General features: G+C 35.7%; 1 protein-coding gene and 1 long non-coding RNA gene across 2 annotated transcripts in view; both read right to left on the reverse strand.

Annotated features, from left to right (window-relative positions):
• Positions 1 to 10,520, reverse strand: part of LOC120344522 (uncharacterized) — a 114,208-nt gene extending 103,688 nt beyond the window's left edge. Inside the window, exon 1 of the long non-coding RNA XR_013468989.1 lies at positions 10,001 to 10,520. This is a non-coding gene — a long non-coding RNA (uncharacterized LOC120344522). The remainder of the gene's footprint in view (positions 1 to 10,000) is intronic.
• LOC120334100 (transcription initiation factor TFIID subunit 11-like) lies at positions 1,205 to 5,287 on the reverse strand. Its single transcript, XM_039401551.2, has 5 exons — positions 5,127 to 5,287; positions 4,466 to 4,568; positions 3,768 to 3,866; positions 3,222 to 3,378; positions 1,205 to 2,700 (listed from the first exon to the last, which is right to left on the reverse strand). The coding sequence occupies exons 1-5, from the start codon at positions 5,242 to 5,244 to the stop codon at positions 2,545 to 2,547; spliced, it is 633 nt and encodes a 210-aa protein (XP_039257485.2). The 5' UTR covers positions 5,245 to 5,287; the 3' UTR covers positions 1,205 to 2,544.
• Positions 10,521 to 11,948: the final 1,428 nt, after the last annotated feature.

The following is an 11,948-nucleotide window of genomic DNA, read 5'->3' on the forward strand; positions in this document are numbered from 1 at the left end:
GCGACTTTTTGCCGCCTTTTATCGTATGCGTTCAATTTACACCGCGAAATTTTGATTTTTTAAATGATATTTTTTTTGTATTGACGCATCCGTAGTAGGCTAGTATATATTTACGACGCAGGATAGGATAGGATTTACATATTTATCCCGGGGGAGAAGAAAGCCGATAAGACGGCTTATCCATATGGCGAACCACGGCCTCTCGTCCGGTTACCATTCCAAGTCTGGTATGGGATTAGATATATTGTTTGTTTTCGGAAGCATGGACTTGGTGGGGGAGGAAGCCGTAACCAACCAGCGGTTACGTGAACCACCCAACGGCGGCGAGGACAGCAATCCAGCAATCCTCTCGCACATAACCATCCCTGCATGGGATTCGAACCTGCGAACCCACGCAGAGTGATTAAGGTGCGGTGGCGAGCGTATTCCTAACGCTTAGCCCGTTGAGCCACACCGCCGTGCGAACAACCTGAGTGAGATATTAATGCAGTAATGTTTGTGAACCACAGACCTGAGCCACATATAGTTTTTATAGATGATGGCAATGCGATACACTCAATAAATACCGGTATAGATTAAATCTTTGGGCCACATTCAGACATACCGGTATTGATGATAATCAGGTACCGTACTGTACACTCAACAAATTCGTTACTAACTTACTAACGCAGTCAAATTTTTTTAAACGTTTTCAATCAGAATTTTTATTGGTATTTATGATAAAATAAGAAGCTAGTTTGTGTTTCTTGCATAGTATTACGTCATGACGTCATTGCTGGACTATTTTCAATTTTATTCAAAATTTCTAACAAATATGAATCAAAACTTTTACAATTTTAGAAAAACAACATTCAGTGATATTGATTTTAGGGAATAAATTTGTTACAGTACATCAGTGGGATATAAATCCAAAAGTATATTAGGATCTGAATCAGCACAGGAATGCGTTTGAATGTGAAACTACAAGAATTATAAGTATATTTTAAATCCATAATCAGCATAAAAGACAATAAAATAATTGATAAAAACAAAATAGGTAAATAAAACTGATTATAGAATCGGGAAAGCGAACAAAATCCAAAGTAAAGTGCAACAAATATATTGCAACGCGATCATCGTGTTGTAGCCTACTTCACAAAATGCCAAGGACCTGGAGGACGGGCATAACTTAATAAAAAAGTTAAAAACGTACATGTACGTGCCCGTCCACCAAAAGAACACAATAAAATAAAGGCACGATGTAAAATCGGACAATACCTTTTATATCAATTTTAAAGTGTAAGACACTGGCTAAAAGAAGATCATGGCAATACTTACTACAAACTAGAATTCAAAAAAGAACAAAAAAAAAATTGTGGTTGCGATTCTTATGTGGTGATTACAGAAAAAATTGATTGTTACTTCATGTTAGTCGTTGTTCATACCTGAACGTAGCTTTGGAGTGATTTTGGGTTCATTTGTTTTGGAGAAAAATACGTCGTTTTCAATTTGTTTTCCAATATTGACTTGGCAACCTGTTGATTAGCTTGTAAGACCAGGAACCACCACTTATTAAACTTATATAATATCACATATTACTGATATTTAGTTTTGATACAAATGCCCTGTAATGAGCGTGGAAAAGTTCTAAACTAGTTTTCCATGTGACGTTTTCTTTATATCTCAGCGTCCAACTCTCTGTTTTCGATAGCATTGCTTGCCAATCTAGAGCCGGTAGGAAGGTTTTTAACTTTCAGAGCAAACGGCATTATGGAACTTTTGGACCTCCCGAATTCTCAAATAAATTCCATAAGTCTGCACAACTCCTACTTGAACAAATCTTTATTGGAACATTGATAAGTTGCAGTAAAAGTACGGATTATTAAATAGAAAGATCATGATGTATACACCACCCCACACAGGGTGTTCTAGATAGGATATAAATATTAATCCAGTATAGAAAAGCTGCTATGATGACTTCCATATCGTCCGGTTAGCTTTCAGGTATGGAATTATTTGTTCAACTTCACTTAAGAAAATCATGTCACACATCAGTTAGAATCATTCGTTCCTTTTTTTTTAAATCTGCTTTTGGCCTATTTTGGAACTTTTTATTTATCCTTCCCTATGCATAAAACTATATTATCTGTCCAACCTTCAGTAGTTTATGATAAGTATTGTATTTGCAGTAATAATACGAAAACTAAAGAACAACAGTAATACCACAGCGACTACAAAATTGAGAAACACGGTGTAATATTTCTTAACAATATTCCCAATATACAGGGTGTCCTACATTTGATACATCTGTGAGGGCCAAAACAATATAGTGCATTGATAAATTTCCTTTGCAATTAAAAAAAATTAAGACCTCATGGACACCCTATAATTCCAAAATAAACAGTTCTGATTCTGAAAGATTATGTCATGAAGCATCACAAAAGTCCATTTTTTCATGATTCTGATAGGAAATTGACAGCAATGTACCCATCTCTTAACCAGAAAAGCCATTCAGGACAGGCTTGGTAGGATTCGGCCTTCGGCAAAACAATTCAAATACAGGCATCATAATGGGTTAGTCTTCAGTTTAGAAAACGGGAAAGTTCTTCTGGCTTTTAATTTTCTGATTGCTTCACGAATATGTTTTGGTTTCACTGGAGGCGTTTCCCCTTGTTGCTCCATAACATCAAGTGCTATCTCCATGATTTCACCGACATAAACCTGATAAAATATAGGAAACAACAAAATCAGAAAAATTGTATCAGATTCTAGTGAATGGAAAACTGACTTGACAGTTGGCCAATTATTTCCAGTAATGAGAGCAAGAGAAATATTGGACTTCAAAGTAATTTTCTCAAATAATTTGTTAAGAAATTCGAATCCATGAGATTTTTTGTGAAAGATTTAATCCTAAACTTGGGTTTCTTGAACTGTTGGTGTTATGGAGCCTGTCAAGGGCCTGAATATTTATTTACAGTGCCCCACCATGAATTTTTTAGAAACTATTATCTATTCTATTGGAACTTATAGATAATGTCATATTTAAATTACCACCTTATTTCCACATTTCAACGCTACTGTTGTCAAATTTTATTAATGCCGTTATTCTTTGGACAGTTACAAAATTAGCCAAGTCAGTATTTTAATAAGTAAATGAATGGCTTGCGGAGCACCAAGGTTTTTCCGCACTTTGAGAATCTATGCCCTGAACTATTCCAATACAAAGATAAAGACGAGCTTACTTTGGACACTCCAGCAACTCCTATCACCACATTTTGTGATACTGTGCATCCAGCGATGGATTGCATTAATCGTTTTATTGAAGCTTTTGGAAACGATGAACGTCTGTACATTTCATATCTGTTTAATTGGTCTTCAGAGAAAGCTGTCACAAGTCGCCTAAAAATAAACAAATTTAAAGAAAAGATTTGAGCATGTTGGGAAGTCTGATGAGCAGATTCTTTACAGATCACCAACTTGAGTGTCATCTATTATCTATATAAATTCACTGTTTGTGAACGCATAACACATTTAACCTAATGTAAATACAACTGTTACAAAAGACCATCTTAATGCAACCAAATAATCCAATCAGTTCGTTAAAATATAATACAAAGCATATACAGGAGAAATGGCATGATCGTAGTTTGGCATGTTTCCATGGAGTTGGTTCAAAATTCAAAACATTATAAAATTCATAAAGAATTCATGAAGAACATTACAAAACAAAATTCATGAGAACATCAGAGCTGCTGTAAAATATAACTAAATTTAAATTTCCAACTTACTGCATTTTCATTCTTTCAACTCTTCCTGATTTTTCTTTTTTTCGTTTCGCTGATAATATTTCATCAGCAGTTGCCTGTTGTGCTGACGTAGGATCTTTTCTGAAAATAAATAAAAAATTTGAAAGTAAAATATGATATAACTGATATTGGATTAATAACATGAGATTTTTCTGCCCAGTCACGCTCCAATTGGAAATTGGAGAAGTGGAATAGAGCAGCACCGGCATTAGCCCAATTAGATGAAATTATTCCGCTCATTCACGCTTCAATGATAAAAACTCGGGTTTAGTCCAGATATCTAGCCTGAGAAATTAGAAAATAAAATATGGCAGCACCGGCACTAGCTTAATTAGATGAGAATATTCCACACATTCACGCTTCAATGGGAAATTTCAGATAAAGTCTAGATATCTAACCCGGGAAATTAGAAAGTGAAATATGGCAGCAGCGGTATTAGATTAAATAGATGGGATTATTCTGCTCAGTCACTTTTCAGTGGAAAAAAATCAGGTCTAGTCTAGACATCTAACCTGAGAAATTACAAAGTGGCATGCGGCAGCACCGGCATTGGATTAATTCAGATGAGATTATTCCGCTCAGCCACACTTAGAGGGGAAAAAATTCACATCTAGATGTTTTACTGGGAAATTGAAAAATTTTGATAGTAAATTTCTTTTAACTAGCTTCTTTAGACATACTTTGGTGATTCTTTCGATGAAATTGATGTATTTTTGTCTCCTTTGCTTGGGCTTTCTTGAGGTCCTGATGGCGAACCAAACTTTCTTTTTAATTTTGAAGAACCTGAAAATAAAGATACCTCCTAAAGCAGCGGCTCCCAACCGGGGGCCTGGGGCCTATGCAAGGGGCCACAGAGGAGTTGAAGGGGACTACAATGTTAGAAGCAAAACCGCTTCTAGCATTCCTTTACTAAAAAAAGTCCCTGTTCATCACTTGTGATAAATAACAGAGGTTCTCAAACTTTCCAAGCCGCGCCTATTTTAGAATTTTCCAAGTCTTGCGCCTCACCTCAAAAATAGAAAAGCTACAAATAACAGATAGTGAGGCAAAAGTATATTTTATTCAAAAAACACATTGAATAATGTGGATGAAATTGCAATCTCCAATAATAAAGATAAGTAAATATGCAAATTAAGGACGGACAAGATTAAACCTAACAAATATTTTTATTTGCGGGGCATGCTGCGCCGTTTGAGAACCACTGTTTAATATTGTATGTATAAATAAGTATTATACTAATAATATCAACTAAAGAATATTAGTATACTACAGCAACATTTCTACCTGACCTGGTAACATCAGTTTAAAACCTTGTCAGAGCGAAGGCATAAAGTAAATTACCTGGTTTTTCATCAAAACTTTCTTCATGCATAGAGGTGTTGCTTCTTTTTGACGTATTCGCTTCAGAAACATCGGAATCGTCTAATTTTAAATCCCCATGCTCGGCATATTCTGCCATACTATAGCACTAAGCTTATTTCATAAACTAAAAACACAAAAATATATACATGTACTATGCAATATATGAACTAGGCGTGGTAAGTCAACTTGCATAAAAATTTACAGCGGAATTTGCATGGTTAGAAAATGGCATAGTGTCAATAAACAAGCATTAGGTAATATATTTCATAAACCCATCTCTATTTTCTTTATAAAACCTTAAAAAATGTGCAAGTTATAAATTAGAAAGTGATGTGATAACCTGACCTGCATACCTTAACAGAATTAACCTAAACAAAATTAACAGAATAATGCATATAAAACCACTCAAATCAATATGTATAAGTCAATGGTAAATTTGTCAGCAAGGATATTTAGTTCAGTTGCTATAAACAAAAACTAGGAGCGAGAGATATGGAGTAAATCAAAAAAGAACTTTTAACGTCAAGCAGGGAATAATTAAATCAAAATCATGACTATGAACATGTAAACCAGTTTGTGAGCCCGAACTCTCAAAATAAGCATCAAAAATTTTGCAATGATGGCATTAAAAAAATTTCAAAGGTCAGAGACAAATCAGTGTGTTCAACAAATAGCTTTTTCTGGCAAAATAACTGCTTGGCAAAATCAGATGCTTTTGATATATACAAAGTTACAATAACAGCATATACAACATAAATGAAAACCTATGCGCTAACTATAAATTTCATACTATAATATATATATAAACAAAACACTTGAAAAAAAATATGGAAGTTTTCTATTCTAAAAACAAACATTATACAAAATTATTCAAGGTCAACATTTTGTAGAAAAACTCATTAGAACCAATGGAAAGGAAGATTCATTGTGGTGTTACACCTGCCATTACAAAATGACTTGACCCATGTTCTTGTATTTCTGCATGTGCATTATCTCTGAATACATTTCCATATGCATGTGATCCTGTGTTTATTTCAGTGTACACATTTAAATTTTCTGGTTTGCTTTCTTCAATAGGCCAGACTATTATAACAGGTACATGTCTGGTTCTTTCGCAATAGATTATTGAATACTTGATGCGGATTTGTCCTCGTTTGTCACGAATCGAATCACTTGGGGTAAAACATAAATGAGAGAATCCCTGTCTCACAATATCCTTTGTGACTTCTATAATCTCGTTTTGGGGCTGAATATTAGGAAGTTGAACCTCTGAATTATCATCACATTCAATTTTTATTTCAATCTTCGATTTGAGACCAACGTTTAATCGCTCCTCAAGAGGCAAAATTCCAACAAAACCTCTTTTTTTCAAAGCTGATTCTGTGATTTCGTGGTCAGATCGATTTCTTGTTAAAACAGATATGATTTGTGCTGTCTGTTTTTGCATGTAGAGATCGTTAATAAAAGTAAATATTCCATTTTCACATATGTCCTTCTCACTCCCATTGCAAAAATCGCAGAAACGGTCCACTTCGAACACAATTTCACTTTCGGTTTTCAACTTAACATCTTTAATCATTGTCCATTCCCCGTCTTTTTCCTTGTGCATAATTTTAACTGGAATTTCCCGATTATTTTTACTGTAGAAATTTGTTTTCATCGTCAAAGTAACTGGTGTATCAAATGTTATTGAAGGATTGCATTCAATGACAGGTGTGATAGGAAGTAAATCATCTGGGAAATCATCGAAGAAATTATTGACCGAAAGAGAAAATGTAGTTTTTGTTTTAACAGCACCAGGCGGCACAAGGAGCTTGCAGTCATAAAGCCACATAAATCCACCATCTGGTCCAATTTCTTCGACCAAAGGTTCATTAGCATCTATCTTATTCTCTCTTGACCAGAGTATAGAAAACAATTTGATGTTTTGATCGAGTGAAAGGGCTGACCGTTCTATTGAGAATTTTCCAATCTCTTTGAGCAAAATATTTTTTTGTGATTTATTCATTTTCAGGGGGCCCAGCGACAAGCATTTGTGAACTTTTTGAGCTAACCTCGACATCACAAAGATCTCATCATCAGTAGGGGACATTGACACAATTCCTCTGTTGTTCAAGCAAGAAAATGTAACTTGCTTTTGCTGTAGAGCAGTGCAAAATGATGACAAACGATCATATGTTGCACATATACCCATAGCTGTAAACACTGTGGTTTTGGTGTTATTCAATAGCTCTGCAAGAAGCTCAAATTCTTCTAAATTTGTTATAGAATGACTATGAATTCGTAAATCATCCAAAATCACATTATATTCCACAAATGCATTGTTGAGTTCTACTATCTTTTCAGAACTCAAGTTATTGTCATTCAAAATCAGAGAACGAGATCCACAAAGGTGCAACACTTGGACAAATAAGAAATATGCTGCTGGTTCCAGTATTGTTGTATTCTTTAAATGAATAGTAGGAGCAGTTAATACGCCATTTTTTATAGCTTCACCTAATTTTTGAAGATTTTTGCAATCCATACCAATAATTTCAAGAAGAGTAATCAGGATGCTAATATTACAACTGAGTAGTGATATCATGAGTGGCAAATTTGTCGAGCAAATTTCAAATGTTGTCATTCGAATGGACTTTAATGACACAGCATTATTTGCGATGGACAACAATGTATTTCGTTCGCCAGGATGCAGAGAAGTTTTTGTGAAATCAAACTCTTCTGCATTGGTTGTAAATTGTTTGAAGACATCTGGGCCACATTCATGCAATATGGAAACTAGTAGTTCATCCGAAATCACTTTTTGATCCAATAATTTACCCAAGTATTCAAGCAGGTATTCAGACTTACTATGCAAGTTATCTGGTAGAAATTTTGATGCTTTTTTTGCAGTGGATTTGTTGAGAATTATTATAAAAATATGTTTTATAACAACTTCCATTCCAGATTTTTTGTAATTATCCTCGATAAACTTCTTGAATTCCTCCAAGTCAAGACTGCAAGCATACAAGGAAGCAAGTATCGTTTGGATGTGCGGGTGTAGAAAGCGTATTCTCATATCATTATCGTCGGCAACATACTCAACAAATCGGGTGTCAGCATCCATCTCAACAAGACCACGCATGTCACTCATATCCAGGTTGAGTGACTCAATATACCTTGCTGTGAAAACAAATCGATTCTCTATCATCCCAAGAAAAGCCAACTTCATGCCTTTTGGCACAAGACTTTGGACATTTCCTTTATGACGAGATCCTGAGAAAAGTCTCATAATTGAAACCATCGTAGTTGTGATATTCACATCAGCACCTTTTGGTGGATTTTTATAAGTCTCAGTTATGTATCTCATGAACAAGGGGTTTGAAAAAAGGTCAAATGCCCCATATATTTTCCAGACGAAAATCATGCTTTCACTTTTGGAGCCAAATATATTTTCTACAAGTTGATGCACTTTTCCTATATCATATCCTTTTAAGACCACGGTTCTTGGGGTTTTCATGTTTGGGGGCAATTTCCAATATGCATGCCAGCGTGATGTTGATAATAATTTAATTCCTTGGTAAATATGCCCGGATAATACATTAGCGATAATTGTGTTGGTATCTGCTACAGTGTCCACTCCAATTTTGGAATAATCACCTTCTAATGGAGTTTGATTTTGGTCCAATCCATCCAATACAAGCAAAACATTTGATGAATTCAGTTTCAACCAGTTTGATCCGGAATCATGTAGGTATTCAGGAAGTTCCGATCCAAGCTGTTGGACAAACAGAAGATCAAAAGGAGTTGTTCTTTGTTTGCTGTATAACTTAGAAACATCCACATAATAGACCATCTTAATCTCAGCGGAAAACACCAACTTCTTCTTCGAAGCCATCATTGCATAATTCAAAGCAAATATTGTTTTTCCAGAGCCTGTGTCACCTAGCAACATGACATGGTTGACCGAATCATCAGCATGGATCCTTGTAACATCAACATTTTTTGAATCATCTAATAATGCAGTCACCATTGGAAGACTGACGTCAATATTCCCTTTTTCTTGAAATATTTTCAATTCATAGGCTAACATACGATTCATATACTCGTCCAGAACTCTGCAAAATTCCATACTTCTCAAATCTACATCGGCAGACATTTTGAATCTATTAGAAGATAATTCCTCACTTTTTTGGGCCCATTTGCTTGATGTTAGTACATCATCATTTTTACCAGACATAGTCGCCTCAAAACTACTTTTTTTCAGGACTATTGGGGGTTGCAGAGCAAAAGCTTTACTTGAGTTTTCTTGGAATGGTATAACACCTCCTTCACTTGGTATCATTTGAGATTGTCCAAGCTTATCTACACTTGGCTTTTCTGTGACTAGTTCCCGATCTTCTGTTGGTTTGTTGATAAATTGATGCTCCTCATCCCCTTGAAGTTTCGGAATGCAATAAGTAATATAGGCCTCTACCAGCTTTCTTATATTTTTGGTGACAACTGTATCATCAGTACTTAGATGATGTGTTCTGTATCTCCATTCCCAAAGCATTGAAAGTTTACATTCTTCCATTGAAAATCTGTTATCTTCATTCATAGTGGCTATAGTATGTTCAGGAAGGTTTAAACCACTCTTCGCTGATCGAGCAAATTCCTTAAACTCAGTAGTTGAAAATCGGTCAACAATATTTTGAAAAACATCTTCCAGTCTTTCCCTGGTTACAGAAACATCTTCAACTTCAGAGGCATAATATTGTGAAACAAGATCTCTCAATATCTGGAAAGTTGCATTTTTTCCATTCTTTTGCGTCCACCTCACTAACAGTTCAATCTTTTGTTCTTCAACAAATCTGGGGTCTCATGTACTTTCTTACCTGAATAACTTCTAGTGGGCGTGGCGTAACAATTTTTGGATATATGATTCCTGACCCCCACCTGATGACGTCATCCAAAAATTACGTCACTGCGACGTCACAATAACGAAATACAGCTTGCCAAAGTATAGCGACGGTCCCCCGTAATGGCGCCTACGAGTATGTCAACAAACTCAATACGTCAGCGACCTCTCTCTTATCGGGGTCGTTGTACAGAGCTCAAAATAAACAAGAATCACAAGCGACTAAATTGTCGCCAAGGAACGTTCACGATATTCCATTCTGACCAATTTCTGTCCAACAATAGCTCATGTATCGTGCTACAATCTAAAATAGAGCGTTATACGATACAACTCTAACCAAGGCTTTAGACAAGCAGAAAATACATGTTATTTTACGCAATGGTTGAAGTTGGGTACCACACACATAAAGACTTATTATTTTATGTCCAGCAATAGCTCATGTATTGTGCTACGATCTATTAATAGGGTGATATACGATACCGCTCTGAGCTAGGCTTTAGACAAAGAGAAAGAACATTTAATTCACGCAATGATTGAGGTTAGGTGCCGCAGACATAAAGACTTGTTATTTAATATCCAGAGACTGATCATGTATTGGGCCACATTTTATTAATAGGACGTGGAACGCTTTCACTCTATGCAAGGCTTTAGACAAGCAGAAACCGACATATTAATTTGCCTTAGCGCAATGGATGTAGTTTCTTACCTCGATAACTTATACTTATCTTAGCGTAACAATTTTTGCATATATCATTCCTGACCCTCACCTGACTTCGTCATCCAAAAATTACGTCAATGCGATGTCACAATAACGAAATCGAGCTTGCCCAATAATAGCGACCATAATGCAATCGTGATAAATACGCCTGTGTGTCCGGTATGGGTGTAGTTTCGTACCTCAATAACTTCTAGTTAACTTAGCGTAACAATTTTTGCACGTAATATTCCTGACCCTCACCTGATTTAATCATCAAAAAATTACGTCAATACGACGTCACAATAACGAAATAGAGCTTGCCTAATAATAGCGACGATTACTGGTAATGCCACCTATGGATGTAGTTTCTTACCTCAATAACTTTTAATTATCTTAGCGTAACAATTTTTGCATATAATATTTCTGACCCTCACCTGACTTCATCATCCAAAAATTACGTCAATGCGACTTCACAATAACGAAATAGAGCTTGCCTAATAATAGCGACCATAATGCAATTGTGTTAAATACGCCTGTCTGTCCGCTATGGGTGTAGTTTCATACCGCAATACCTTCTATTAGGCTTAGCGTAACAATTTTTGTATATATGATTCCTGACCCTCACCTGACTTCGTCATCCAAAAAATACGTCACTGCAACGTCACAATCACGAAATAACGCTTGCCCAATAATAGCGACGATTACTAGTAATGCCACCTATGAATGTAGTTTCTTACCTCAATAACTTATACTTATCTTAGCGTAACAATTTTTGCATATAATATTCCTGACCCTCACCTGACTTCGTCATCCAAAAATTATGTCACTGCGACTTCACAATAACGAAATAGAGCTTGCCTAATAATAGCGACCATAATGCAATCGTGATAAATACGCATGTGTGTACGCTATGGGTGTAATTTCTTACCTCAATAACTTCTAGTTAACTTAGCGTAACAATTTTTGCATATATCATTCCTGACCTTCACCTGACTTCGTCATCTAAAAATTACGTCACTGCAACGTCACAATCACGAAATAACGCTTGCCCAATAATAGCGACGATTACTAGTAATGCCACCTATGGATGTAGTTTCTTACCTCAATAACTTCTAGTTAACTTAGCGTAACTATTTTTGCATATAATATTCCTGACCCTGCCCTGACTTCGTCATCCGAAAATTACGTCACTGCGACTTCACAATAACGAAATAGAGCTTGCCTAATA

The sequence above is a fragment of the Styela clava genome, chromosome 15 (assembly GCF_964204865.1).
Source record: "Styela clava chromosome 15, kaStyClav1.hap1.2, whole genome shotgun sequence".
Taxonomy (NCBI): domain Eukaryota; kingdom Metazoa; phylum Chordata; class Ascidiacea; order Stolidobranchia; family Styelidae; genus Styela; species Styela clava.